Raw genomic sequence first — 24298 nt, forward strand, 5'->3', positions numbered from 1 at the left:
ATGGCCTGATTCTGATCTCGCGGTCTGTGGGGAAGACAGTTGAGTTACAATGGTGTAAAACCAGAGAAAGCAAGAACCAGGTCCATAGGTGCCTGATGGTGATTCATCTTTCATGGCAGGTTAATCTCCATCAAGAGCTGGTGGCACAGATTGAGATTCCTCTGTTCATTAGAAAGAAGATCCCACAACCGGATGCACAGTCCATTTTATTTGCATTCCTTTCAGTGGCACCTCCCAGCCCATTTGTCATTGGTTCAAAATGACAGGTTAGTCTAGTTAGTTGTATGACCATCACAACAGTATGTCTGAGGATCACTGACACTATTATAACTATCACATACAGCTGATAGAGCAGCTCTCAATAGCTACTAAATGCCTAGGGAAAAACCAGTAAAACTTTCCATTGATAACTAACTGCATAAAATTGCCTTCAAGTGATTTATGATAAAAATCATCCCAAATGTTCAAAAGAGCCGGAAACCTTGAAATCAGCAGCTGGTTGGGCAGCAGGTCATTAAAGTACTACCCAGGTTTGTAGGCTGAGATGCTTGAATTCAGCGGATATTGGAATCAGTCACCATCTTCCTATCTAAAGAGACCTTTCTGCTCTTGTTCTGCAGGGCAGCGCTTTGGTGATAAAATCTTCACTGAATTATTGGCATGTAGCTTGGATCCCAAAACACTGGTGTGCATTTATATCTTATCTACATTTCATCAGCTGTCCTAGTGCTTACCTGAAGGTCAGGGGCGGCTCTAGCTTTTTTGCCGCCCCAAGCATGGCAGGCAGGCTGCCTTCGGCGCCATGCCTGCGGGAGGTCCCGCGGCTTTGGCGTACCCGCTGCCGAATTGCCACCGAATCCGCGGGACCTGCGGACCTCCCGCAGGCATGGCGCCGAAGGTTGCCTGACTGCCGCCCTCGCAGGGACTGGCAGGGCGCCCCCCGCAGCTTGCCGCCCCAGGCACGCGCTTGGAGCGCTGGTGCCTGGAGCCGCCGCTGCTGAAGGTCCTCCAGTCATGAGGCGACTTGTCATTATTCTAAAAACAAGCCTACTTGACCCACATTCCAGCTTCCCAGAGTGCTCAACCTCAGCATGCTTCCAATAATCTCTGAAGCTGGAATTTTGTGAATTGCAGTGGTAGCTCGTGTGGCTGTCTTCACCATAGTGTCATTGCACCCCGCTGGATCCCTCTCATCTTGTGATGTGTCTGATTTCACTGGTACTTGATGCTTTAGTGGTGATGCTACATGGGGTGAATATCACAGAGAAACAACCTTTGCGTGCTGTGCAAATACAGATCACACATGACCCTTTCCTGACAGTATGGCTTGATGTATGTGAATCTTGAGTCTAACAGCTGTGCCAATATATCTATGCCACCTAACAAAGTTACACACACAGAAACATAGACCGGAATCATGGATATGGCTTGTCATACACCAACCAATAACTTGATAGAGACACAGCCTGTCAGCACACAGCTAGTGACTGAGGGTGAGATTTTTCAGAAGTGCTCAGCATTGACCTAAGTCTGCTCCTATTTAAGTCAATGGAAGTTTGACTATATAACACAAATTTTAAAGCATTTAAAAATTCATCATTCCAAAACAAAAAATTGAAACATTTCATTCCAAAAATGTTGAAATGTCCCATTTTTCCTGTTTTTCTTCCCAAATGAAATTTTGCCAGAATTAGCTTAATTTCACAACGTGCTTCCGTTTTAATGAAACCACATATTACGATGGGATATGGTTCAGTCAAAATTTCTCCAGTCAGCTCTAAGCCTGGGTAGCACAAGAGATAGTAAACTACAGAGACTTTCACTGCTATGTCACTGGCTCATATCTGGCACAGATGATTGGTGACTGAAAGTCATCTTTTAACAGGGCTGTTCTCAGTGGCTGCATGAATTGCAGTAGTGACCTTAGTCCCAACTCTGTTGGACAGGTGGCATCCTTGTTTGCTGTCTCAGCAAAATGGCAGGAAATTAATAGTGCGATAACTTGAGCATCTGCAAGGTATCACAAGCCTGCAAGATTCTTGCCCATCAGAGGGATGAGAGCTTATTTACTTCATGGTCCATTTTCAAGGCAGGTTCATTAGTAAATTGTCATTTTGGTACTGGAGTCTATTTGTTGCTCTCATTCTTTCTTCTCTGTTCAGTAGGAAATTGACTCCCATTAGTACAGCCTTTGCAGACATGTGGCAGTTTGTGTTCCTGCTCCAATTTGGAGCTGGTCTCTAACAGCATTAATGAAACATTAGAGTTTTAATTAGACCATTATCCTATTTATTTTTATAAATAATTCCAAAGTAGTCATTAAAGTTTGTGAACTTAGGAGTAAATGACTTTAGGGAAAGAAATCAAGTTTTCAATCTTGTTATTATCTATTGTACAATCTCCCTGGGACATTGTGGGGAAACTACAACGGTTGTTTGTGGTGTTGTTAAGATGATTCATTTACCCACATTGTAATAAACATTCTGTTAAGTTTCCTAGTTGGAAAGTCTGTGTCACTGCGGCAGAACTGCAGTGCATCAAAGAGGGGTTGCATTTTCTTTCTTTCCCTCAATTCCTATGGGAAGAATATGAGCTGAGAAAATGGATGGGGCATTAAACAAACCTGCAGGAGTGGGTACCCTGTAGTTGTTCAAAAAACTCCTAAACAGAAGCTCTGCAGAGTTGTTCTCTATTCCGATTCCAAATTTCTTCAGCTTGATCTTTTCATCACAAGCATGCAAGATTCTTCAAAAGGCAAGAAATTACAGGCCTGACTGAAAGGAAGCTACGCTCAGGGGCACTGTGTAATATTGTCAGTTTCGTTGACTTTCTCCCTCCATTTTCCTGCAAATTTACTGAAAGTGTGGCTCTTATTGATGTTCTCATGTATATTTCCATATATTTCAAATACTCTAATGTGAACCAAAACTGATCAAAGCATTTGATCGAGCACATGATTCATGTGCCTCTTAAACCAAAGCAAATTCTGTGGCAGTTGTGACTGGTGTTTGGAGGAGTCTGCGGTTGTTGATACTGTAGTGCCTTGAAAAGGATTTGTACTAAGCAAACAAAGATAACAGTGAGACTGAAAGCAAAGGGACTCAGGAGGGAGGCTGCTGTGTGCAAAAAACTCTATCTCATGTGTTGTCATTTGCAACCTCTTATAGAATGGCTGTGGTCTCAGGGAATTAATGTACAAAATGGGAATGAATTCTGGCTTTTTTCTGAGATTGAATTTTGAATAAATAATAGAGTGATGATAAAGCTACCTACTCTCAAAGAGGGAAAGAAGACAGAAGTGGTCCCTGGTATTTATAATCTTTGTTCTCCTGTTCTCCCTATAGAACCCTGACATCGTATTGGTGCACTACCTGAATGTACCTGCCATAGAGGACTGTGGAAAACCATGTGGTCCCATCCTATGCTCAATAAACACAGACAAGAAGGAGTGGGCAAAATGGACGAAAGAGGAACTCATTGGACAGCTCAAACCGATGTGTGAGTACTTGAGGATTTCCAGCTGCACTGGGCAGAAGGGGGCTTGTTTTCTGTATGTTCCTGCAGAAACACCGAGTGTGGGAGCTGCTGCAGATAGTGATCTGGCTCGGCCTATTTAAATATCGAACGTACTATACACATTACAGGATAAAGGACAATCTGGAGGCTATTTCCCCACGTTTAGATGTTTTATGTCCAGCTAGTCTGAGGCCTGGCTGGGCAGGTGCAGCTTGCGTCCACAAATTTTGTACCCATAAAATGAATTGCAGGCACTCATCTGAGCACTCACTCCTTGAACTACATGATCTGCAACCATGCTGAGATTTGGGCCTGCAGTTCAGTTATACAACTATAGGGTTACCATACGTCCGGTTTTTCCCGGACATGTCCGGCTTTTCGGCAATCAAACCCCCGTCCGGGGGGAATTGCCAAAAAGCCGAACATGTCCGGGAAAAATGCCGGCCGGGCACTTCCCCTCCCGCGGCTGCTCTGCTCCTCCCCTGACTCTTCGGCTCTGATTAAGAGCCGAGCCGCCCGAGCGCTATGGGCTTCAGGCAGCCCCCTTGCCTCCGGACCCCAGCCGCCGGCCGGGCACTTCCCCTCCCGGGCTCTGGCGGCGCAGGGTCCGGAGGCATGGGAGCTGCCCAAAGCCGGTAGCGCTCGGGCAGCTCGGCTCTTAAACAGAGCCGAAGAGTCAGGGGAGGAGCAGAGCCTCCGGCCGCGGCGGCTCTGCTCCTCCCCTGACTCTTCGGCTCTGTTTAAGAGCCGAGCGCTACGGGCTTCGGGCAGCTCCCATGCCTCCGGACCCTGCGCCGCTGGAGGCTGGGAGGGGAAGTGCCCGGCCGGGGGCGCAGGGTCCGGAGGCATGGGGGCTGCCCGAAGCCCGAGCGCTACCGGCTTCACGGTTTGCCGGGCAGCCTCCAGACCCTGCGCCCCTGGCTGGGCGCTTCCCCTCCCGGGCTCCGCTGCGCTGGGGAAGCGCCGGCCGGGGGCGCAGGGTCTGGGGGCTGCCCGGCAAACCGTGAAGCCGGTAGCGCTCGGGCAGCCCTTTTCGTGTGGCTGGGAGTGGGAGGGAGGAGGGGGCGGGGTTGGGGCGGGGAAGGGGCGGAGTTGGGGCGGGGCTGGGGTGGGAAATGGGCGGGGCCAGGGCCCCGTGGAGGGTCCTCTTTTTTTATTTGTTAAATATGGTAACCCTATACAACTAGTGCCCACCTAAGGGAATGGCGCCCTTTTGATAACTTCCCCCAAGTTCTCCTTCGTAGTAACACTGTTTCGGTCCAAACTGCCTGGTCTGGGCACAGTGCCTTCTGATCATTCACAAAATAAACTTGGATACAAATTTTAAAAAATTGAGAGAAAGCAAGTCCCAGGTGTCCTTGGAAACTTCAGAGTCTTTCCCATTTTGTGCTCCCCTAGGGAACTGCACTTTTGAAAGCCTGCTCCCTGGGCTGGGGTATTTTGGGACGCTTGCTTGAGGTATTTTGAGGAACAGGTTCAGGATGTTTCAAAGTGCAGTGTCTGTGCAGACCTCTGGTGTTCAGGCTTTTCAGGGCGGGGTCTATGTATGTCGTAGATATTAACTTACAGTCTTGTGACCTCTCCATGACAAATCCTCTGTCTAAAGCACCCAGTCCCAACCCCTCTTACCATCTATCCCCACTTGTGCCTGGTGTGATCTCAGTCTTCCCCACCTGATGAACCCTTCAGAAAGGCATCCCAGACCTTCCCAAAAGTATCTGGTCCTGTCCCCCTCTCCACACAGTTTATCCTAGATACAAAATTCACCCATTACCTTGCCTCCCTGCCCCTACCAACAGGGACCTAGTCACTACCTCTGAACCCTTACAGTTCCCCTAGTTTACAGGTGTCTTTCCCCAAGAGCTACTCAGCATTTGAAGTGTTTTATATATATGATTGACGTGGATTGCTGTTGCATACAGATAGCTTTTATTGAACTGACTTTAATTTTATCAGCAAGGAGCCCCATGCAGAAGCATCTTTCAGGTGCAAATTTTCTGATGTAAACAGGTATTAAAATAAGAGAGATTCCCATTCCCTCAGTTATCTGCATTGAAAAATATTTGAGTCAAATTCCTTGGTGATCGAACTCTATTGATTTCAGCCCTATGACACTTGGAATGGGATGGACTTGTCCCATAATCTATTGCTCATCTCCATTGGAGACTTTGGTTTGAAACTAGTTTTGAGCTTGCAAGCTCCATTGTAGAATTCTGACATCTCTCCCTCTTGCCAGCTGAACAATAACTAGAAACGATTGTTTTGGGACGAGTGTCAGTAACTGTTTTTCAGACTTCTGCAAGCTAAGGAAAGAGCTGCTTAGGAGGCTTGCAGTGGTACAGAGAAGTGTGCCCTGCACACAGGCAGCTCCATGGAACCCTCTGCAGCACTGGAATTGCCCTGAAGTACAATATCTTCTTCAATGGCTGCAATTAAAAGGAAAGTGCCGTCAAGTAGAACCTGCCATGTTTTTAACACGTGCTGTTGCCGTTTGCTGGTAACTAATGTTCACTGGAGTTGAGAGGCACAATGTAGTAAACATAGGCTGAGGGATATTTTCTAACCTGTCACTCTAACAAGTGGAGATTGAGTCACAGTCTGTGTACAGACCTCACTTGCAGGGCTGCAAGCCGGTTTCCTGTCCTGTACCGTTACTAATGACTGCAATGGATAGGAGTCTAGTGAAGGGACAGTAATACTCTGACAGCTTCATGTGGGACGAAAGGAGTTAGAGGGTACTCAGCAAAGCCGGGATGGAGGTTGATTTGGTGCTAGCACTGGGGAGTTCATTTTCAGGAGTTTGTGATGAGACTTTTAATTTTCTCTGAAATAAAATCTGGCAAAAGTTCTTAGCCCAAGTACAAAGTAATAATGATAAATTAGTAAATACTTTTCTGACTGGGCCTTCATGTTCATCCATAAATTTGCCCTGTTATTGAATAAGAGAGTCCAGAGCTGGTAGATAAAGTGTGGGGATTGTCTTGGGAGGCAGCGTGCTCTGAAGGGAAGAAGAGCACGAGAGTGCAGTCAGGAGGACTTGGGTTCGGATCCTGGCTCTGTGGCAGACGGTCTGTGTGGCCTCACAAAGTCACTTCACCAGTGGGGATAATGATAATCAGTGACGTCATGAGTGTAAAGCTCTGTAGGAATTAAGTGCCACACCACTGAATTCATTGAGTGAGCAGAGTGATCTGTGTATGTGCAGGAGTGTGACTCTCACCTAAGTGGTCAGGTCAGATGGGTCCACTAGTCCAGTCCTCAGTGCCCCGAAGGAGGTAACCTGTAATACACTCTGCATAGATATAGCCAAGCTTGGCTGAAGAGCCCAGTATGAATAGGCTATAACTACTCACTGGGCAAACTGCTCTGCTCTGGCAGGCTGCTGTCCAAAGTCAGGAAGGGCACCATTTGAGCAATCAGGCTAAAAAACAGGGATGTTTTTTTTAGTGTCAGAATATTTTAACACCATTATCAGGAAACGCTTAATTTGGAAAGACAGTACAGTACAGAATTGGCATAGAGGGTCAAATTCTGCTCTCCATTACTCTCGTGTGAATCAGGAGTAACTCCATTGGCTTCAGGTAGACTCTTGATTCTCCTTGGTATTACAGAGCAAGCTCTGTCACTTCATGCAGATAATCTGTCTATCAAACAGTACCTCACACAGACAAATGTCTGAGTCATTCAGATTCAGCTGGAAATGTTTCTCTCTTTCCCATCGAGATCATAAATTTCTCCTTTCTCAATAATAGAACAGCAGAGGTTCTGTTTAGATTGTATCAGGACTAGACAGCCTAGGGACTAACTCAGCATCACTGAGGACTCTTCTTTTTCTTTAATTAAGCAAATTAAATACAGAAATCTATGGCAAGGGAACTGAGAGAGATCAGTTCTGTTTTTTCTTTCTTTTTTCTGGTTTGTGTCTTTTCAGCCCTGATTCACCCCTTTAGCAGGGTATTGCAGGGGTCTACGGATAAGTGTATGATAGTGAATACAATTAGCACTGCACTATATCTGTGATATACAATTTAAACTTCTCCTGCTAACATAGGTTACGATGTTTAATGTAGACTTGTGTTTTGTGTGTTATGCAAACTCCTAAATGTAGAGAGATCAGGTCAGTGGGAATCCCAGCTACCATGGCACAATGTTCTTATCTTCAGATATTTACACTGATAAATTGTATGCTCTGTGCCACCCACAATACAAGCATATTCCACAGGGTGCTGAAGCAGCTGTCCCTTGAGAAGATTACATTGTGTCCCATTCTGAGGAGTATATGTCCCAATATACATATAAATGATTTGTTTGCAATCAGAAAGAGAAATTAGGTATAAGGTAGAACCATAGAGGAGAAAATGAATTCAGCAACCATAATACTGAAACTAAGCACTAATGTCTGACTCCGCAGGTACCCTGTCCACTATTTTTGATTCCTCCAATGGGGTGCTGATGTCCTGACAGACCCAAAACAATCAGAGGGAAAATGTATGCTAAACGTGAAACAAAAGATGCAGATTTATGGCTTAGCCATCAGAGATATTCCTTCCTAGCGTAAGTGGCCACACAGTGATCTTATCTGGTCTGCATCATTATTGACTCTAGGATTGTGCAATTTCTTCATTACTTTCCAAACTCTGAGACCATTTTGTTACTGTGGGGAGGATAGGCAGTTGGGTTCTCAGCAGTCCATATCAGGTGGGACACAGATCTCTGCAGTGCTTCAGCCCTGTACCTATGAGAATAGAGGCCAAAAAAGAATATGGGGGGGTTGTAAATGAGTGGCTTTGTCCCAGGTGCCCCCTCATGGCAGCCCTGCAAGTGGCCACTCACCTCAGTTCCCCAGTAACTCCATATGAGCGTATAGCCTAGTCCATAATCCATAGTTTATCAAAACACAGTGAAAAAGTCTATAACACAACAATCACAAAACATAGTCCATATCACACCCACCCACCCCCGTGCATGTAATCTTTAAAACCCAGCTTTGTTCTCACCATATCTGGACTCTTTCTCGGTCCTCCTCTGTCCCTCTGCCAGACAGCCACCCTGGCCCTTCCTTCTGGGATGCAGCTCCACTCTATCCAGCAGAACTCCCACAGCCTCTCTGCTAGGACCATCCTTGCCAGGGGAGAATCCATCACTCCCTCTGGCCCTCTCATGGTTCCTTTGGGGCCCAGCTCTCTGGCAAGAAGACATCAGTGGGTAAGCTGCTCCACAGCTGCTCTCTAGCTTAGAGCCAGCAGCATTTCCTTCTGCTTCTCTCTGGCCTTCAGCCCTTTCCAGTCCTGGCTCTCTGGCTTGGGAATGTCAGCCAGCAAACCCCTCTTTTGGAGCCACCCTCTCACTCTGCCTTCAGCCCTCTCCCAGGAGCCACCTTCTCATTTTCGCACCTCTCCTCTCCTGCTCTTCCTGACTGAACCAGTCTGTTCTGACTTTCCTGGTCACTTTCGCACCAGGACTCTTACACCCCTCAGGTGCTGCCCCACTGTCTTAATTGGTCCAGCTAGGAGCACCTGGACTGGAACAGGAGAGTTGAGTCCAGTTTCATTTAATGGGCCAGCTACCCTGTTACAGGGGTCATGGAAAGAAAAAGGCCCACGATGCCTTTAATAAGTTCCTGTATATGTCAGTACAATCACTCAACCTAGTGTGAGTGCCAGTCAGCCCATCTTACAGCTGCTGCTTCCTTTCATACTCCAAAGAGACAAGAATGTGGTAAGTTGCTCATTTGACCCGGTTCCTTCCCTTTCTTTGCTTTCTTTTCCTTAGTCTCACAAAGCTAGCTGGAGAGGCCACAAATTACAGGATGGAAAGCCTAGATATGCTAACAGAAGACTCCAGGAACTGATTAAATTGCACTGAAATTCAAGGTGTGGCTGAAATCAGACTAAAAGCTTAATACCTAACAAGCAGGGAATGTGGCAGCCTGTTCAAAAATCTGCAGTGCATCAAGAAAATTATGTGAAAACTACGACAAACTAGCCATAAATCTAATAATACTTGGCTGTTTTATGTCTCAGGAGGGAAGAGTGAAGTTCTGCATGATTATTCAGTGTGTATGCATATACACGTCTCTGCTTATGGATGCACATCCTGGGAAACGCATCCTTGGAAATGTAGCTAAAATAAAAGCTTTTGATTCCAATCAGACTTGGAAAACATAGAGGGCCCAGCTAACTATGTTCAGGGAATGGAGAGGGGTACTTGTTGCCAAGACATCAGATTTGGCTCCAAAATTGAGCATGCCATGAAATTTTGATGCCAAACCCATTAACTTCATCACATTTTCACATAAATCATAGTATTTCAAAGACTTCACAGTTTGATTTCCTGATGTTTCCAAATTCCTCTGCCCTAAAGCAGATTTGTCAGTGATTTAATCAAAATGTTGTGCATAGTATCAGTGGTGAAGTGAGAGTCTAATTTGCAAGCAGTCACCTTTTTACCTGTTGCATAATGCAGATCTTATTGTTTTATTCCTTTGAAACTCAAGCTTCTATGATGAGCTTTGATTTTATTAAATCCCACATTTAAAACAGCTCTGTTATGACAGAGCTTGGCTGCACTCGGAAGTCTGAAGTTTAATTACTGAGACTATGTACCATCTCCACAGGGATGTTTTGGGTAGGATTTTATAGTACCTGTAACTATGATTTTACTTCAGAGTTATGAAGTGAAATCACACTGGGGAGAACTCTCCTTCCTAAGAAAGAGGGCTGTTCCAGATCATAGACAAGTGGAAAAGGAACATTACAATTATGCTTGATGACTCTGTAATGAACATTAGATGGTTACCTGTTGGCCCTTTAATACTGAGCTCCACGTAGCTGACCCTGTTCAGCCCCTACCCCTATGGAGAAATCAGAGTGCATTAATGCAAACTAAAGCAGTCAATGCTACTGCAGCTAGAGGCCGGAAACCTGTCCTCTTGAGGGATATGTGCCGGGGGAGCTGCAAATAAAGTGGCAGATGGCTGCTGGGGAGGGAAGGAGAGAGGGTTAGAGAACATCAGCCAGAACAATGAACCATTTTCCCTGAAGTGCCCTGTGAGTCTCTTTGGGATGAGGATTTTGGCAGGAGGGTGTTCGCTCAGGTTCAGTCTTTTTGTAATTGACTTGGTTCCTCTCTCTTCCCTGTGGTGACATTCCTACGTTCAGTCAGGGCATCAGCAAGGACAAGAACTAAAGGTGTTGCTTCGGTACACACAAACTCCCAGCCCTGGACTTCACATCAGCTGTCTGATTCCAGGGACACACTGTGACCTTGGCCACTGTGAAAAGATCCTTCTCGCTGGCCCCTTAACAAGCCCTCTCTCAACAAAGAGCTCCATACAAAACTGCAGAAATGCTCCTCTCCTTGTTCTGTATCTGTGCTTGAATCTTAAGGTTATGGATGAAAAATGGCCCTTTCAGTACCACCCAGCAGCTCTGAGAGCTTTGTGGAAACATCATTAACTTGTTTTAATCTAGTTGGTCTGTGAACTAATCAAGAGATTGAAATTAACCCATCTGAACATCCATGAAGGGTAAATACTCGCTTGGAAATGCTCTGAGGATTTTATTTCCATTTAAATCTCCAACTGATTTCCCTTACTAAAATTACTGAGATGAGACTGTACACACTGAAATAATCAAGCTGACTTCAGTTTTTATTATTTGGGATCCCGGGCCTAGTTCTGATAGTTGAGTCATCTGCATTTGCAGCTGGACACTCATGTTAGCTCATGGTTGTTCAGTCAAACTGGATTATCCCTAGTGATGTGTTAGGTCTCATCCCAGTGACTGTCTCAGTATTTCCCTCTGGATTACATCACTTTGCAAAATCTCATTAAGATAAATGCAGGCAAGTTTGGTGGGGGTGGATCCACTATTCAAAAGCTTTAGATGGATGAATCAGAGATCAGAAATACAGGTGCTGTTCATATCATTTAAAAATTCTGGTATTAAAACTGCAGTGAAATGTTAACATAGAAAATATAAGGACATATTCTAAACTATATACTAAAGTCATTTTGTTGGTGATAACACAGCTGTTGTATCTTAGAGATGGCAGAGTACAAGTTGGTCTCCTGAACTGAAAGTGTCATATAGAATGTTTTGCTTCTGAAGAGACCTGTTGGAATGGGACCCCTGTAAGACATTTATGCAGAATGAGAACTGATAATGTGTCGGGAGATTTCTCTGGGAGTTTTGTTTCTGAGACACCTGTAAGTCATTTCTGCATGTCTGTGATGAAGCCTGGCCCTCAACTTGGCATTGCCCTTAATTGTTTTCCTCTTGTGCCCTATTATCCTTGATTTGAGGATTTTCTGAACAGATCAGCAGATGTCCTTAGAGGCATCTGGTGCTACAGACAAAATACTGGGGCAGAATTCAACACAGCAGAACTCTGTATATATACACACCATATGATCAGCAAATCATGGGCCAGCTCAGCAGTGGGGGGTCTCTCCAAATTCTCCTCCCTTTTGGCTTCCCCTCTCTCTCAGCCAGCAAATCATGACCTGAAGGCTTGCAGCTGGTGATTTCTGCGTTCTGATCCTTGTTTCATGTCCACTATAACTAAGACCTAAAATGTGGTCTCTAAAATCAGATGTTTCTATCCCTTAGCTGACTATTGTGGTGATAATTACTAACACTGTCTTCACACAGTCACCGCTGGAGAAACTGCAGGCTGTACATGGAGCTAGTGAAACTTTATTTCTTTGAGCATGAAAAGATCCCACTGTTATACAATCAAACACACAAATATCGGGCTCATCCCCACATCCACCCATTCTCTCTGGACATGCTCAGTTCTGGCTCTGTAAATGAAATACCCCAATGCTTTTGGTAGTGACCTGGGACCCACCACAGGCTGCACTGTCTGTGCTATCACATCTGTGGTGGGGCTTACAGACTGAGGGCCAGATCGTGGGACTACCGGTGTCCGAGTTGAAGATTAAATAAAAAGCTTAAGTTAAATTCAGTTTCAAAACTAGATAATTCTGACAGCCAGTGAGAATCTGTTTTCTGTGGACATCCATACAAAAGCCTGCTGGGGTATTCCCATTGCCTCTTGGTCACTACATTTTATGAGGATACCATATTTAAAGAGCCACTGTCAAGTAGTTAGGCCCCAAATGTAGGCTTTCTTCAGCTGATCAAGAGGGTGGTCTTGCGGTTTTACAAAACTCTATACAAATAGAAATGTTTTCATGCTTAAAAACCCCAGAACTATTAAAATAGAGTATGGGGGCATTTGAAACTTCCCCAGATGCTGTGCTGGAAATCTGAAATGCAGCTACAAAGGACTATTTCTGGAGAACCAGAAAGTGACCATAAACAGAAAGTAAAGTATCACAGAACTGATATTTTTGGTTGGCCTAAGTCTTACCTGTTTGTTATTGTAATTAAATTTGTATTGTTTTTTCATAAAAATACTTGTTATTCTATTCCACATAGGTTCTTATGCAATCCTCATTCCTGTAGAATCTGAGCTCCTTCCAATAGTGTGACTAATATCTGTCACATGCTTGTTCTTTTATTCTCTCCCTGGGGGAGATGTATGCAGTGGAGTGTTTTATTTTGGAATATTTTTAATCTAATATATATACGCATGAAGCTGTCTGTATAGGTTAGAGAAGGCAAGGCCAAAGACATGTTCCTTTTACTTGGAGCAGAAGATGAGGGCTGTGAACTCCTGAGGCAGTTCATTCCAAAATCTGGGATCAGTCCCCAAGGAAGCTTTGTCTCATGCACAGACAAGCTTTACCCATATTGTAGAAAGTTCCCTTGTCCCAGAGGAGCGAAATTATTCAGGTCAAAGACCAAAACATCCACTATTGGGGGGGTTGGGATTTTTGTTCTTGGACTGTAATCTTGATGATTATAGAATATCATGAAGCAAAATCAACAAAGGCTTTCATTTCCCATGAAAGCAAGGAGGAATTCATTTTCTAATCAGTTAGTGCCACCTGGTGGCCAGTGCCAAAATATTTCCCATTGGCTGGAAAGAGCATTAGTGGGACATTGTGCTGTTTGGAAGCACCTTAAGGAAAGGCTCCCCAAAAGGTTTAATAAAATAGTGTGTGTGATAAATACCAAATGCCCAACTCTGCTCTGTTCGGCCACTGCAGTTCAGAGGGCTTGCACCAGTGTAACTGAGAGCAGAATTTGGTCTCATTTGTCGAGGAAGTCCATATTTCCTGAGGGTTACCGTTCCTGTCTGCCGGTATCACTTTGACTGCAAAGATTTGAAAGCCAATAGAATTCTGGAAATCCTTTTATAATTTACATAGCTTTGATTGTTTTTAATTTATGGAACAATATTTTAATATTAGGATTAATATAGGATCCTAACATTATTAGGATTTCTTGACAGAAAGCTTGCCCCTCTCACTCACTCACTCACTCTCTGTCACGCACACACACACACACACGTTTTTGGAAATCCATTATTTTAATAACACACTATAGAACGTCCCTCTCCTTGGGGGCCTTTAATAGCTGAAGTGAGCCTCTAGCTTAGACTCTGAAGAACTTGTGGATCTAAAGGCGGAGGAGGCCTGGAATTACTTCAAGTCAAAGTTGCAGAAACTTTCAGAAGCCTGCATCCCAAGAAAGGGGGGAAATGTATAGGCAGGAGTTGTAGACCAAGTTGGATGAGCAAGCATCTCAGAGAGGTGATTAAGAAAAAGCAGAAAGCCTACAAGGAGTGGAAGATGGCAGTGAAAGCCATGTAGAGTTGGACCTTGCAAAGGGAATTAAAACCAATAGTAAAAGGTTCTATAGCCATATAAATAAGAAGAAAACAAAGAAAGAAGAAGTGGGACCACTAAACACTGAGGTTGGAGTGGAGGTTAAGGATAATCTAGGCATGGCCCAATATCTAAACAAATACTTTGCCTCAGTCTTTAATGAGGCTAATGAGAAGCTTAGGGATAATCGTAGGATGACAAACGGGAATGAGGATATGGAGGTAGATATTACCACATCCGAGGTAGAAGCCAAACTCGAACAGCTTAATGGGACTAAATCGGGGGGTCCACATAATCTTCATCCAAGAATATTAAAGGAACTGGCACATGAAATTGCAAGCCCATTAGCAAGAATTTGTAATGAATCTGTAAACTCAGGGGTTGTACCATATGACTGGAGAATTGCTAACATAGTTCCTATTTTTAAGAAAGGAAAAAAAAGTGATCCGGGTAACTACAGGCCTGTTAGTTTGACATCTGTAGTATGCAAGGTCTTGGAAAAAAATTTGAAGGAGAAAGTAGTTAAGGACATTGAGGTCAATGGTAATTGGGACAAAATACAACATGGTTTTACAAAAGGTAGATCGTGCCAAACCAACCTGATCTTTTTTGAGAAGGTCACAGACTTTTTAGACAATGGAAACGCAGGGGATCTAATTTACCTCAATTTCAGTAAGGCATTTGATACGGATCCACATGGGGAATTATTAGCTAAATTGGAAAAGATGGGGATCAATATGAAAATTGAAAGGTGGATAAGGAACTGGTTAAAGGGGAGACTACAAGGGGTTGTACTGAAAGGTGAACTGTCAGGCTGGAGGGAGGTTACTAGTGGAGTTCCTCAGGGATCGGTTTTGGGACCAGTCTTATTTAATCTTTTTATTACTGACCTTGGCACAAAAAGTGGGAATGTGCTAATAAAGTTTGCAGATGACACAAAGCTGGGAGGTATTGCCAATACAGAGAAGGACCGGGATATCATACAGGAAGATCTGGATGACCTTGTAAACTGGAGTAATAGTAAGAGGATGAAATTTAATAGTGAAAAGTGCAAGGTCATGCATTTAGGGATTAATAACAAGAATTTTCGTTATAAACTGGGGATGCATCAGTTGGAAGTAACAGAGGAGGAGAAGGACCTCGGAGTATTGGTTGATCACAGGATGACTATGAGCCGCCAATGTGATATGGCCGTGAAAAAAGCTAATGCGGTTTTGGTATGCATCAGACGGGTATTTCCAGTAGAGATAAGGAGGTGTTAGTACCGTTATACAAGGCACTGATGAGACCTCATCTGGAATACTGGGTGCAGTTCTAGTGTCCCATGTTTAAGAAGGATGAATTCAAACTGGAATAGGTGCAGAGAAGGTTTACTAGGATGATCCGAGGAATGGAAAACCTGTCTTATGAAAGGAGACTCAAAGAGCTTGGCTTGTTTAGCCTAACCAAAAGAAGGCTGAGGGGAGATATGATTGCTCTCTACAAATATATCAGAGGGATAAATACCAGGGAGGGAGAGGAATTATTTAAGCTCAGTACCAATGTGGACACAAGAACAAATGGATATAAACTGGCCATCAGGAAGTTTAGACTTGAAATTAGACGGAGGTTTCTAACCATCAGAGGAGTGAAGTTCTGGAACAGCCTTCCAAGGGGAGCAGTGGGGGCAAAAGACATATCTGGCTTCAAGACTAAGCTTGATAAGTTTATGGAGGGGATGATATGATGGGATAGCCTAATTTTGCCAATTAATTGATCTTTGACTATTAGCGGTAAATATGCCCAATGGCCTGTGATGGGATGTTAGATGGGGTGGGATCTGAGTTACTACAGAGAATTCTTTCCTGGGTGTCTGGCTGGTGAGTCTTGCCCACATGCTCAGGGTTTAGCTGATCGCCATTAGCTGATTTGGGGTTGGGAAGGAATTTTCCTCCAGGGCAGATTGGCAGAGGCCCTGGGGGTTTTTCGCCTTCCTCTGCAGCATGGGGCACGGGTCACTTGCTGGAGGATTCTCTGCACCTTGAAGTCTTTAAACGACAGTTTGAGGACTTCAATAGCTCAGACATAGGTTAGGGGTTTGATACAGGAGTGGGTGGGTGAGATTCTGTGGCCTGCGTTGTGCAGGAGGTCAGACTAGACGATTATAATGGTCCCTTCTGACCTTAAAGTCTATGATTCTATTCTTGGAGTAGTTTCAGATCTAGCCTCTATGGTCAGGGTGATACCCAACAGCTCCACAGGCATAAAGGCAGAATTGTCACAGATGCTATGGTGATTTGGGCCTATTGCAAAGACCAGCTGAGGGAGTCAGTTTCTTCCAGAAACCAGACCTCCTTTGGTTTGATTTAGCTAGTCATGGATTCCTCTCTTCTTATAATTTATGTCTTCTATGTATGAGGCTCAGAGTCCCAAAGGCAAGGCATTTCTTTCCAGCCTGGCTTTGCTGCTATGATTAAAAATCAGAACCTGGGTGTCTAGTAATGGGGCAACTTCTCACTTTTGCTGATACTGTGTTTATATTTGTGCTAGACTGTAAAGGAGAAGGGGCTTAGAAACTGGAATCAGTGGAAGGAGGAAGACATACCAGAGCATTTTATAACATTCAAAATCAACATGTTGTCCAGTCAGTAGTTCACATGTGTGTGTATTCAGCATCAGTGAAAATACAGGGGAGAGAGCAAGATTGAAAAGTTGTCAGTGAAACCTCTGCGTTGTATGGTGCGTGCAAAGCTATATCTCACAACAGACTGATGAGCATTAAGAACATAAGAATGGTCATACTGGATCAGATCAATGGTCCTATCTTCTGACAGTGACCAGTTCCAGATGCATCAGAGGGAATGAACAGAACAGGGCAATTATCGATTTGTTTCATCTTCTGTTGTCTAGTCCCACTTTCTGGCAGTCAGGGGTTTAGGACACCCAGAGCATGAGCTTGCATCCCTGACCCTCTTAGGTAATAGCCATTGATGGACCTATTCTCTGTGAACTTATCTAATTCTTTTTTTAACCCAATTATGCTTTTAGTGTTCACAACATTACCTGGCAACAATTTCCACAGGGTGACTGTGCACTGTATGAAGTAGTACTTCCTTTGTTTATTGTAAACTGGCTGACTATTAATTTCATTGGGTGAAGCCTGGTTTGTGTATTATGTGAAGGGTAAATAACACTTCCTTATTCACTTTCTCCACACCATTATGATTTTATGAACCTCTATTACATTGCCCCATAGTCATCTCTTTTCTAAGCTGAACAGTCCCAGTCTTTTTAATCTCTCCCCATATGGAAGCTGTTCCATACCCCAATCATTTTTGTTGCCCTTCTCTTTACTTTTTCCAATTCTAATGTATCTTTTTGGAGATGGGGTGACCAGAACTGCAGGCAGTATTTAAGGTATGGGCATACGGTGGATTTATATAGCAGTATTATCTATATATCGGTCGTATTATCTATCCCTTTCCTAAAGGTTCCTAACATGTTACTTGTACACACCATTCATTTATATTAGGAGTGTGAGCCAAGCCCATGAAACATGTGTAGTGTTGGAAAACCCTGTTTTTTCAGTAAAAAAATATAGCATCTTGACTGTATACGTGGGCCTGTTTGGCCCAAGAGCAGTGGGTACTTGCGCATTGTATCTGCTGGCACAGCCAGAATGAGTTTTGCTCTCAGTGCCTGGATACCATCATGCAGAGTTGTTTGCTCTCCTTTGCTGAGTCTTGGGGAAAATCCCTTTCCAAGGGAGGTTTCAAGGGGTAGCTGCTATGGGCCTGATTCTGCTCTCAGTCATGCCTGGGTCAATCAGGAGTAACTCCATTGAGATTGCACTGAAGTAAAACTGGTGTAGGTGAGATGAGTAAGGCCCAGCACTGGCTGGTGGAGAGCTCCAACCCAGCTTCCTAGAGCAGCGCTCCTCAGCCATAGAGCAAAGATGGGCGTTCGCTAATGGAAGTACTTTAAAAACAAGGAGTTGATGGAAGTGGTAAAGTCTCTTCAGCTGAGGGAATTGTACAGGTGACAACAAAATAAAAAAATGGGTTTGTTCCTTGTTATTTAATAAACCGTTGGTTTTCTGCTCACTCGCTCTCCCCTCTTTTCCCCCTTTTATTAACTCTCTCTCTGCTCTTACTGGACACCTCCTTGTACGGCTCAGAGAGGTGGATCAGGAGCTTTCTCAGCCCTTAACTGAAGGAGGGGGATTTTGAACCATTAACAAAACACCTTTTCTTCCAGCTGTTAGTCAGGAATTTAAGTTAACACCAGCTAACTCAAATGGCACCCAAAATTTATTCAGAAATTCTGAATAAAAATCATTTCCCCCTCCCTCCTCAGTCATCTTCCAATCATGTTCTTCCAGTAATGTCATAAGAGGGGAGAGAAGAGCTGAATTTCAAAAATTAAAATCAGGCAGAACCCCTCTCCTTCATGTTCCTCTCCCCCCCCCCCAAAAAAAAAACAAACAAACAACTACCTTTCAGGCCTTCCTTGTCCATCACAAAGAAGGACACGATACTGATTTTTTTCCTTTGCATGGGGCAATTGAGAAGTATGTTATTACCTGTTCATTTCTCTTTCTTGCTGTGAGGTTCCCAGTTAGACCTCAGCAAACAAAGGATCAGCTGCTGAGTATTTTGTATGAGTTTTGAATATACCAGGTTCTAGTTTTGTCAAGTTTGAAGCAATCAAATATATAAATAAGCCAACCTCAGCTCCATCAACCCTAAATCCCTTCCTATTCTCCCCCATTGTGTGATGTTTGTAGATTCCTTGCCCTGAAATGAGTTCCCTTGAACCTTCCTGGACAGACCTCCTCTCCCAGGGACGCCAGCCTCTAGTTTCGGTAATGCTGCTCCAGTGAAATTTTCCATAGATAACATCCTTGATGGGTAATCCCACCTCTTAGCATAAAACAAATAATTTCTGACATATTTAATGAGCTCAGAAATTGTAGTTAGGAAGGCTGGTTTAGGATTTGAATCCAAATGACGTGAGGAAATTAGGACCGTTTATGAAGCTGATCAGGCCTATATTTGGTGTTGAAATCATAAAGTGCTTGGAAATCTGACCCTTCAGATGCGGGGGCCAGGGGAGCACCCTTCTTCAGGCAGGCATGGTTTGGGTCAGAATTTTCAAAACAACTCAGAAACAAGCAGCTGGCATTGTTCTCAATGGGGTGGCAGAGCGGGAATTCCATTGTTCTCAGTACGGCAGCAGAGGGCATTCTTGGACGCTGAGCTGTATTGAAAATCTGCTTCATGGAGCAGACAGCACTGGAAATTTTCCTCTTAACCTGAGTTATAAGACACAAAGAGTTAAAATGCGCCATGCCTGGGAGGCACAGAAGAGGTGCTCTGTCCCATTCCTCCTTGCCTGAGTTGTTGGGGCCAATCCACCTGATGACACTCTCCTCCCTACACCCAATGCTGATGAGAAGCACATTTGTTATTATTCTCAGTTGACAGCTTCTTATGCCAGCTGGAGAAGTCACTGATGAGAGAAATAGCACTCTAGCAACTGAGCTGAGACCAGCGAAATCATTCCACCTGATCGGGAGAGACGGGCTTGTTCAGACTAGTTTTTGCTCTCATTTGTCTTTGCTGAGAGATACAGTGCAATAATCCATACTGGAGGTGGGAATGAGCCACAGAGATCAGGTCTGGTCCTGAACTGCCCCAAAGTCTTTCCAGGGCCCCAGTTTTATTTTAAGTTTGTCACTAAATGAGGCTTTTAAAAATATTAAAATGTTCATTCTGCTGTAATGACACACGCTGCTATGAGGAAAGCCCATAGATTCAGCATCAACAGCTTGGAGTACAGTGCTACTGCTCATAGTAGTCAGCCTTTGCATCCAACTTCCCTCTTTCCCCTGTGATCCTGACACATAGGGCAAAGATGGATCGGAGATTATGCCCTGTGACGCTGGCAGCTAGAGGAGGGGTGTAGCCTCTTGTGACATTCACTACTTGATGTAGGCATGGGTGGGAGCACGAGCGAGTGATGACTGTGCTGGGAGCACCAGGGCCCCTCATAGTTGTCACTGGCACATGCACAGAGTATCCTACTAGCCACAGTATATGCCAGGGTCATGGTGCCATACATGGAAATAGAAGAAGCCATGAGATTAAGCTTGATGATTTATTTGGGGTTCTTGGATAGAGCAGGAGACAGGGGTTTATGAGAAAAGGGAATACATGTTTGACTATAAGGAGAGAGAATGGTGAGCAGGTGGGAGGTGGATTCAACCAGTATGATTGCACTAGAGCCAAAGGTGGATGACTACATACAATTTAATGACCTGAAGAGGTATTAATCAATTTTGTGCTTGAGTACAGCTATGGGAATTTCAGAGAGAGCTTTGGCTGATGAAGCTTTCTCCTTCAGATGTGCCGGGGGGTTTTTTCTTGGGAGGGGTGGGGAAAAAATTTCTATAAAAACATTTTTTTAAAGTGAAAGCTACAAAATATGTAGGGTAGCATGAAACCAGTTGAGACCTAAATGATCCTTGGCCTCTGTGTCACAGTGAAAAGGTGTGTAATCCCCCTTTCAGCGCTGGCTTAGTACCTGTATGATGTGTGAACAGGAGAGGGGTACCTCACAGACTTTGGACAGTTCCAAAGTTTCTGTGCCGTGGGCTCATTTTGCGGTGCTCCTGGTAAGTGCCCAATTCCGCCTGGTGTGCCAAAGACTACAGCTACTTGGTAATACCTCCAGTGAGACAAGGGGCTAACCACACTAAGGCTAAGGCGACCACCTTGAATTCACAGATAATTCAGACTCACACGAACAAGTTAAACAATAAACTTTCTATAAAGGTCTGATTAAATAAAAGTATATAGCCAATAAGAATATTCACTGATTAAAATGACTGGAGATATTAATAATACTTTTTTATTACTAAAAGCTATGCTGGCAAGCATGCTAGGTCACGTGACCACAGGTCTGCCAACGGGGAGGGGAGCAATTGCCCAGGGGCCTGGGCGATTTTAAAGGGCCTGGGGGCCTCCGGCTGCTGCTGCTGCCAATCCTTTTCCTTTCTAATGTCCCCAGTGAGCTATCACACCAACTTTATCTACTCTCAAATGCCAGCCTGACATTCCTTGAAAAATGCCCTTGTGCTGTGTATGTCTGAGAAGCAGATATGAAAGTTAACTGGCTGTCCCAGAACAGGAAGTTTGGTCAATCGTGAAATACTAGCTAAGTAGTTAAAGTTTTGTTCTCTTCTTGTGAGCAAAGTGTAAGAACACTTGTTCTGGCCCTGCCAACTGAGCTTTAGCAAACCAGGTATGAAATTCTGAGTATTGAGAAAGGGACTGGCTCAATGATAACAACTTTGTCCTGATTAACGTTGATAGAAACAAGAAGTCTTAGTAAGAATTACTTTTTATTATAGGTGAGTATCCTGTAGATTGCTTAGGAGAACAATTTAAGGCCATGATCTAAGGTGCTGTTCTCTGGGCAGTTCTTGAACTTCCAGTGTTAAATGTAAAAGTTGCCATAGCAGTCAGTAAAGCTGCACAAGTCTCGGTTCCCTAACTTGCCCCCTTGGCCTAGCAATAATCAGGCTTTGTCCCTTCTTGACAGACGGGAAGAATGCACATCCCCCAGGGGTTCATGCTGCTCTATGATCTAGGTTATAAGAAGCATTGCAAAGGTATGTGATGAGCACCTTTCCATTGCCCCATGCCAGTGAGACAGCAAGCACATCCTCTCTGTGCTGAACTCAGGTTTCATGCCACTCTGCCACCAGCCCAGATAGTGTGGGGATGTATCAGGAGCACTGGCGGCCTGACTGGCAACACAGGTACTTCAACAAGCAGTTCCAAAAAGGTTGCAGTATGTGCTGGTGCTGCAGATTTCATGCTTATAAGACTACAGCGATTTGCTCTTTACCTGGCATGGGCTGATCATCTTATCATAAGAATAAACGTCCCTTCCATAATAGATCACAACCAGAGCAAGGCAGAGTGCAAACGTTTGGCTTTGATGACATCCTCCTGGTAGTTGGAATCCCTGGTTATGCACCTGAAGGGCACATTTAAGTAGTTTAAAAGCCAGACATTTAGGGTGTTAGGTCAGGTTTTATCAAACAGCAGAACATGTTCCAGAATGAGGATTTGGGAGCGTTCTTACCTGCAGTAAACAGAGATCTGACCTTGTTTATTACAAACTGTCCACCTTTTTCTGGTGGCTATTTGATAAGTGCCAGCAGTGTACTCAAAACTTGTCAGTGCAAAAATAAAAATAGTCCCTTCCCTGAAGCGATTACAGTTTAAAGGACAGATGGGCAGAACGCACTCTGAGAAACCCAGACAGGAGAAGAGTTTAGCTATGTAATGAGAGAGGTTCCAAATCTAAATCACTTCTTTAATGTGATGTTGTGGCAGAGGGGGGATTTAGCATGGGGTTAGTATTTGGTAGCATTGTAGAAGAAGTGAGTGCTCAGGTGGGATTTGAATCAGGAAAGGGTGGGGGCCTGTGGTGAGCAAGGGGAAACCAGTAGTGCATTCAAAGGGGGTGACATAGTCAGATTGAAAGGTGAAGAAGGTAATTTTAGCAGCTGGATTTTGGATGGCCCCAAGGAGAGATGTTGCTCAAAGAGGCCAGAGAGGAAGAGGTTGCAGTAATCAAAAGGGGATATGATCAGTGCATGGATTAATGTTTTATCTGTCAGGACAGAAAGAAATAGGTGGGTTTTCAATCTTTTGTGGGGAGGATGTTGTAAGATTTGGGGGCAGCATGGATGTGAGGGGAGGGGACAAACGCATGAAAGACAACCGCAATGGTCTCAAACCTAGGTGTGTGCTGGGGATGGGGAGTAGGCTTGGTGGCATAGTCAACAGCAGCGAAGGAAGGTGGAAGTTGCCAGGATTTAGGGTGAAACTAGGAAGCTAAGTTCTGCCCCTATTTAAATTTCCTTTGGCTTCTGATCTTCCTTTTTGCCAGTTATTTGTTTCATAATTCACTTCCCTGTGCTGCTGCTGATCAAAGAAAGTCCTGACAGTGCTAATGAATGGGTAGCTATTGAATCAATACTGGAAGGTCATTTTGATTCTCTCCTTCCCCACAACAGAAAAGGCAGATGCTTGGAGGAATGACCCCTCCCTCTTCCAGAACAGGCCTGAGGCATTTCTGCTAGCATCTCCATTTGCAATGCTTAATGATGAACTTTCCACCAGCCCCAGTTCTCTGTTTCTCAAAACACCACTCCCTTATACATCTTTAGCCACTTTGATTCCACAGGTTTCTAACATGCTGTACAGAGGCAGTGTGTCAAAAAACAGGACACTCACCACTGAAAGGACACATTTCACAACAGCACTTTTTGGAGGGGAAGGGAAGAATATTGGAGTTGTTTGCAGTATTTATTTAAATTATAAATAAGTGCAGAAGGAATCTGCACAGAAATTAGAATTAAAATACTTTGCAGCATTTATCTGCATCCTTTTTGATTTCCACATTCTGACCTTAAATTTAATCAAATATGCTTTTAAAGTGGTTTAACTTTTTAAGCCTTTAAGAAAGGGGAGGGACATGTGTTGTTTTTTTATTAACCTTTCTTTCACAATGCACTTTTTTCCCTATAAAAATCTCCTTTCCCGCTGATTCATTATGTGTCGGGAAGCCGAGCGTGACATGTTAAAAGCCATCTTGATAGTATTTGATATTCAGTACTAACAGCTCACCATCTAATAGGAGTTTTTTCTTTAAAGGGGGAGGGAGACAATCTGCATATTGGATGTGCCAAGACAGTAGGTAATTTAAATTAGGCATCCAGAAATTCTCTGCTTTCAATCTGTCACCCTTCACTGGCTTTTCATTTTATAACCTTCATAACAGAAGGGGGAGTATAAGCACCAGAAGAGTCACAGCACATAGACAGAGTCTGGAGCTGGAACCTTGCTCAATCAGCAAGTGCAAAGCTAGAGATGGAACTTTTCCACTAAATGCCACCTGTCAGCAGAAGCCTGAAGCCTCATTGGCTTCTCGAAGAGCTAAAGATCAGAAAATACAGCCAATGAGATCACTGAGAAATGCAAT

General features: G+C 44.1%; 1 protein-coding gene across 1 annotated transcript in view; it reads left to right on the top strand.

The window, feature by feature from the left end:
• The window catches only part of CAMTA1 (calmodulin binding transcription activator 1), a 929563-nt gene that overhangs the window by 774605 nt on the left and 130660 nt on the right, over positions 1-24298 (top strand). Inside the window, exon 6 of the mRNA XM_065421212.1 lies at positions 3345-3498. Coding sequence (XP_065277284.1) covers positions 3345-3498 — 154 coding nt within the window. The remainder of the gene's footprint in view (positions 1-3344; positions 3499-24298) is intronic.

Source organism: Emys orbicularis, chromosome 22 (assembly GCF_028017835.1).
Source record: "Emys orbicularis isolate rEmyOrb1 chromosome 22, rEmyOrb1.hap1, whole genome shotgun sequence".
Classification (NCBI taxonomy): Eukaryota; Metazoa; Chordata; order Testudines; family Emydidae; genus Emys; species Emys orbicularis.